Source organism: Girardinichthys multiradiatus, chromosome 11 (assembly GCF_021462225.1).
Source record: "Girardinichthys multiradiatus isolate DD_20200921_A chromosome 11, DD_fGirMul_XY1, whole genome shotgun sequence".
NCBI lineage: Eukaryota > Metazoa > Chordata > Actinopteri > Cyprinodontiformes > Goodeidae > Girardinichthys > Girardinichthys multiradiatus.
Window position 1 is genome coordinate 36565479 of NC_061804.1, and position 6900 is coordinate 36572378.

The 6900-nt window shown below is 39.3% G+C and overlaps 1 protein-coding gene across 2 annotated transcripts; it reads right to left on the reverse strand.

The window, feature by feature from the left end:
• Positions 1–1520: 1520 nt before the first annotated feature.
• On the reverse strand, positions 1521–3159 carry gsx1 (GS homeobox 1). Of its 2 annotated transcripts, none has more exons than XM_047379680.1 (2): positions 2446–3159; positions 1521–2354 (listed from the first exon to the last, which is right to left on the reverse strand). In XM_047379680.1, exons 1-2 carry the CDS (start codon positions 2822–2824, stop codon positions 2002–2004), a joined length of 732 nt encoding a protein of 243 aa, XP_047235636.1. In that variant the 5' UTR covers positions 2825–3159; the 3' UTR covers positions 1521–2001. The 2 variants fall into 2 exon arrangements, with proteins under 2 accessions (XP_047235636.1, XP_047235634.1); XM_047379678.1 differs by having other exon boundaries at positions 1521–2357; positions 2446–3155.
• Positions 3160–6900: the final 3741 nt, after the last annotated feature.

A 6900-nucleotide genomic window follows, 5' to 3' on the forward strand; every position in this document is an offset into this window, starting at 1 on the left:
TCCCCCAGGGCGCATACCCCCGGGCTATTGAATGGATAAAGGGCGCTTTGCAGAGCACGTTGTGAGCAAAATGGGGACTCTATGGTGCAATTAACAAAATAGTCTAATCCCACATCTTAACAAATGCAAATATTAGAGTTTTGTTAAAAATGTTTAAGTGAACCATTAAAGAAAGGTTTGCTGGCGAAACCCCTCATCCAAAACGGGCCAATGGATGCAGATTGTGCTCTCTCCGCAATTAAAGAACATATTTTTCTCTCTTTAAGGAAAGTTATAGGTAGGTTTAGATTGAAGCAAACATCCTTTAAAGACTATTTATGGCAAAAAAATACATTTTTAAACCAAAGCCTGAGTCAGAGGCTGCTTTTAGCAGTGCGTAAAATAATCAAACAAAGCTAAAACTGCTCCCTGAACTCGATTTTATTTGTTTTTGTTGATATGCTCTGTACATAAAATAATATTTTCCACGATTGAAACTGAAAAATATACCACTTTTTTCTCTTTAAGCAATACAAGTTTTAACCTATTTACAAGGATAAATTATGCCTAAAGATGATGGGCAAAAATAAACAATTTTAGGTTTTAATTTTACATATTAAAATATAATTTCAGGCCGGATTACAAATTTATGTTTTTGCATTTAAAAAAAATAACATTAGTCAAGCAGAAGATGTGTGCATGGGCGCTAAAAAGGCCCCGCAGCTAAGAAAAAAGCGCTCACAATAGGAACAATCTGGGTCATGGACACCAAACTGCTCTCACTCCTCATTTATTTTCATGTTAGATCGTTATCTTTAAGATACGCTCTCTCTTGACGCGCCATTATACACCCACAGCGATTATTAACTCGCTCACACGAGACAGATCATTTCAACTGGCAGAAAAGCTGAAAGGAGCTGTGAAGGGCCAGAGCAGGTAGCGATTCGAGGGCTGATTCTCCCCAGCGAAACGCGCATTGGAGCACCATCATAATAAAGCATTTGTCTCTTAAGTGAGATAGAGATAAAGATTATAAATACAATTTATTAGTTTAAATTAAAATAAAAAAACATCCAGCGTGCTCCCTAGGGTTTACGATGAATAAAAGTTATTTTGTTTGTTTTCCTGTTGGGTGAAGCGCAGTCTAGGAACAGCCAAATTGTTTTAGACGCATTTGAAATATTCGTATAGAAGGAAAACACCATCCGTCAATTAGTGTGAGCCTAAATGTGGAAATATTTAAACATATATTATTTTGCTGGGCGTTGAAACTGATGTCTGATGTTCGAAAAGAGCAATAATACACACCACAACTGCGCACTTCCACAAATATAAAAACCAGTAAGTTTGAATGTGTGAATTGAAAACTAAAAACCTAAAAATACATTCATTAATGAACAATCTTATAAATAATCTGAAATGATCTGTTTTCCCAAAGTACTTTCATTTTTAATTTAAAAGATCGTCGGAGTTTAAGTGCGCGTCTGAGCGCAATCATCGGTGCGCAAAACCTCCAACATTAATCTCACACGACAACAAAGTCTATACGGCTCAGAAATAATTTTTATTTAAGTATCAACATTTTTAAATAAATAAATATTTTTCAGTTACACCAGAGATATAATTTCAGAGTGGTCCCAGTCATGTGACAGTGGTGGAGATTTTTTTTTAAGTGACAGTTCCATCCACATATTCACCAAACTGCCCCCCACCGACCACCAAATACCAATAAAAACAATGTTGCTATCGATTGGGGGCTTGTCTTTACAAATATGTCCACCTTGCTCATCGGATTGGCGACAACAATGGACTGTTTTCAGAAAAAAACTACATACAGTACGTACAACATGTATACAACTATACAATAATTCAGAGCAGTTCCCTGATTAAATATTTGTTTATATACAAACGACTGAAAATAAGTGGCAGTCTTCTTTCTTTTCTTTCCTTCATTATTTTTTTGGCAGCATTCAAATCTCATCAAGATTAAAAATTATTTTAGAGAGCAGTTCAGTGGGACGTTCACGGAGAAACGGACAGGTCCACATCCTCCTTTTCTGACGAGGATGGAGATGCGGGAATGTCGTCGTCCTCCTCTTCCGAGCATCTGGTTGCGGACAGGGATGAGCATTTGCAGTTGTGTGATCCAGTCCTCTGACCGCCGCTCTTTCCCTCCTTTTTGTGCTTCACTCTGCGGTTCTGGAACCAAATTTTCACCTGCTTCTCGGACAAGTTCAGGTACGTGGCGATCTCGATGCGCCTCAATCTGGACAGGTACATGTTGGAGGTGAACTCTCGCTCCAGCTCCAAAAGTTGCGTGCTAGTGAAGGCAGTGCGCATGCGCTTGCTACTCTGAAGTTTCCCGTTGTTGTTTTCTGCTGAAAAACGTAACAGACTTTAAAAAACCGATATGTAATTTTAAAATAAACAAGATGTGTAAATTTGGAGAAATCAGTCTCTACTTACCGATGGAGATGCAGTGGAACTGCCTTGGGTCTGGAACCGTGTATGCAGCTTGGTATATCCCCGGAGCGTGGCTGAGATTCACGCCGTTGGATGTTGAGTGTTGCCTGGATAGAGCGGAGTGGCAGTACTGTGAGCCAAAAGGAGGAAATGAAGCTTTGAGGAGCGGCAGTGTCGGAGGAGAAGGGTGAAGCTGGGATGCGGCCATGCACAGCGGGCAGAAGCACAGCAGTCCGGCTTTCCTTGAGTGGCAGGAGGCCGGCAGCCCGTGCGGGTGGTGCGCCGAGTGCACTGCGTACGGGAACAAAGGCGGGTTACTTTCGCTTCCCTTGTCGTTGGCCTCCCTCAAAATCAAGGAATCCACGAGAAAAGACCTCGGCATGTTTGCAGAACTTGTCGCTCGTCGTGACTGTAGTCTGATCCTCGATGCGTCGCTCGGAGCGTCAGTGTGCTCTCAGTGGGACAGTGGACAGCGAAGTGGTGCTGAAGGCGCACAGCCTCGCCTTAAATAGCCGCCGCGGACTCGGTTCGGCCATGTGACGGTTACGCTGCAAGCGGCCAAGAGCTCTCAATAGGGTTTTGTGCCTTTCTCTAGGCATTCCCACTGCACGCTTCCCCATTATTTCACTTGTTAACTAAATGAACTGCATAATGTAGTCTATTCTTGTCAGCCCCACCCACGCCGAGAGAGGCGGCACTACCTATTCTCCCTTTTATCATCACTCTCATTTTTATCATAGTGGAGAGCTTAAATTTTCCAGAGAAAGCGTTTCTGTCTCATTTGGAAAGTCAGTTAAGTTTTGTCTGAGATATTAAGCAGAGTGAGTTATTTACAACTGAGTGAGGAGGCAAACGTCTCAATACATAGCCAAAATACATCATAAAACGGAATATTGAAGGGTACTACATATGGTAAATTAAAGTTATTAAACTATTTTAAATGTAAATGTAATGTTCAAAGATTTTTAAATCCTATCAACATTAGCTGCTTTATTTTGGTAACTATTCCAACCTAATTATTTTGATTCGAATTTAATTAAGGATGTTGGTTCAGTTCATATATTCATATCTGTTTTGCATGGTGTCCAGGAAAGATCTGTTTATATGAGTCATATTTCGAATGAAAATATATTAACTTAGTAAAACTCAAGAACTGTCATAAGACTTGCAGTTAAGAAACTGTCTGTGCAGAACCGATAATTGAAGTTTGTATTTAGCTTCTTAATCCTGAGGCAGTCTTTGTGGTTGCTTAGGGTCCTCTGGTGGTCTGGGGGACCCAAAGAGAAGCTTAAGAGACACATACATACAAAGCAAAACAGGACTAAATTGAATGTAATGACAACAAAGTCATAATTTAAAGATTAATTAATCATTTATGTTGCCTTTATCTGTGATGGGAGACATTCATGTGCAAACTGATTGGAACAGACCTGAGGGTAATAGCATTTTCTGTTGCTGGTTGTGAAAGCAACATTAGACTCAGTCGCTGCTCCTCAACTTTGTTGGTGTCTAGCATCTGCTCGCCAGACATTGCTGCTGAAGTGCAAAGATGCAATGTGAGTAAGTAATAACTCCCTGTTTATTCACAGTTTTTCTATTTGAGTGGCACCACCAAAAAATGGAAATCACATATTGTTTTTCTGGCACAGTCGGTTAATTGGACTGAAACTGATAAAATATTTAAATGGATTTAGCACAGATCAGACCTACCCATAGTTACACAATATTAGAACAAGTTTTGTTAATGTGAGAATTAAAAATAATCAAACGGACAATATAAAAGAGAGGTCAATGGCGCTGTAGTGGCTGGAGGGAGTAAGAGGAGGTGGGCCCCCATATGAAATTGCTCCTGGGGTCTCATACAACCTTGGGCCAGCTCTGGTAGAAATGTATTTATACTAATGTAAAGTGATTTAACAAAACAAAAAATATCAACCACAAGCTTTGTGACAGTTTTTAACTTTAACCAAGTTAATATATTCAACACATACAGACATATCCACTTTAAGTTGTAGTTTCACCTTCTTACAGCAGCTTTCTTGGCAAAATTTGGTTGTGAAGAATGTCCCTTTGGCCTATTTGGCATCCATGCCTTTGACTGGAGCATGGTTGAGGTGCTGCAGTTTTTATTTTGAAAAGCAGATAGTGCTGGAGATTAAATCTGCCTTCATTCGACAACTGAAAGCAGAAGAAGAGGAAGCGCATTTCTAATACAAGTTTATTTGGGTGTATTCAACTGTGCATATATGCTTCTAAAAATGAACATAATTTCAGACTCTACTTTGCTGTTCTTGCTGTTTGGCGAGTGTCATTTGAGATGCACACGACCGGCCAAAATATCGGAACACGTGTGCTGCTGTTTACAGAAGCTTCTCCTAAGGACAAATGGAGAGAATAAAGTTACAGTTACAGTGTCACAGTTCTCTGGTGGACTCAATGCCTGAACGAGGTACCTGAACCAACATCTTCAGTTATCTTCCAAATGACATATTTAGGAAGGTTTTCTTACCTAAATAAAGTAGTTGTTGATCTTTGCTGATGTTTAGAACCTTGTTATTGAGCATTAAATTGAAATAAATATGTTTGATTAAAATTCTAATAATTTTATTGCTTCATATTTAACACCTCAAAAATGACTTTTTACAGTGTACATTTGGTAAAATTCCTGACAGGTCTCCTGTAGTAGTGTGGCTTCTTCACTGACATAAACATGAACGCAACAGCTGAATGTTAAGTTTATGTATATCCATTTTAGGGTTAATGTGTCATTTCTGGGCACAAAAAAGGGACAAGTCATTGCCTGAAGGCAGAGCTGTTAAAGAGCAGTGATTAATTCCTTTGCTCGGGCCCCTGCCGAGTCGGAGGGGGAAAGAATATGTAAAAATAACCAGGTTTTCACTCTGCGGCCCTTATTGAATGTCATTGTGGAGGGTTTTCAATGAGAGAGAAAGAGAGTCGAATTAAAGTGTGTGACAGCGGAGGATAGATGCAACAAAGGCGACTCTGTCATAGAGGAGCCCTGCGCGGTGCGCCTCAAGCCCCCGCCTTGCGCTCCGATTGAATTAAGTAATAGGAAAACATTTTCTTCCACTTTAAGGCCTTTTTGAACAATATCTTCAAAGGAATCGTTGTCGTAATGAGTGAGTAAATAGTGGAATGTGATTTATTTTTGTCATAGCTTCTACCTGTTTTTGGAAAGGACAAAAACGAGAAATGATCTTTAAATCGTAACACATTGGAAATGTATCTGACCATGTGTCCTTTTCTGTTCTGTATAGAAGACATACACATTTCAGTGTGATGTCATCTGATTCTGACTGATGAAAAGGGCTTAATGCCTTATACCGTTAATCTATAAAAAACCGACACCTGTAATTAGGTTGTGCCATCAAATCCAGATTAGGAGCAGTTGAACCCTTTAACGAGATCCAATCACCAAGACAAAAACCTATTGTATCAGTGCACGTCATTTTCATTTTTCAATTAGCCTGTCCTTTTATTTCCATTAACAATTCAGTCTTGTAGCGGTTTTTGAAACACGTAAAACAAGCTCTTCCGACTTTATTCAAATTTTAATCAAGGCAACAGGTTAATAATATAATATCATCCGACCTTAAAAGCTCTAATATAATCACAAAAAGCTCAGGCTGAGGGTACAGCTCAGATATAGAACAGACAAAACATCACATGATTCAGAGGTATACAAAATGGTTTTTTTTTTTCAGCGGCAGGTATAGTCTGTGTGCGGGGGCAGCTCAGTGCCTATTGCTCGATATAAAGATGTTATCAAAGGCCCTAATTTTCAAATCATGTACAGCAGTCATCCCGTGGATAGGAATAGAGGTTTCATAGGGCCGTCACGCAGGGGAGGCTCATCCCTAATTTGCAATCCCAACTGGAGACTGACAAATAGTTTTGACCTCCCTCTGGAGGCGCGGGCCAGAAGTGCAAAGAATCTCATCCTCCCCATGATCACTTGTTACTGAGATAAATAATCCAGGAAAATAGCGCTCTCACATTATAACCACTCTGTTGCGCTTCTGCACAAACTGAATGCTAAATAAATAAAGATACATCTATAGCCATTTATGATAATGCACCATCCTAACCATACCGGTTTTTTTTTTTTTTTTTCCTGTGACAAAGCAGCAAGACAGGCTAACTCAGCACAGCGTTATATGCACTGAAAAACACAAACTGTTAGAAATACAATGGAGTAGGAGCTTTACAAAAATGATTGTTTACTGTTTTAGGTTAAGTTAAAAAGGGAACAGTTCATTTCACTGACTACAATCTATTATAAACCCCAAAGTAAAAGCTAAGGAATTTCATTAAAATGCACTGAAAAAAACAACTGTTATAATTTAACTAATACAATTGTTGTGAGAACATGCCAACTTTTTGAAGGCATATTTTAACATAAAACATTGCTAAAACAGTAATAAACACCTAAAATCC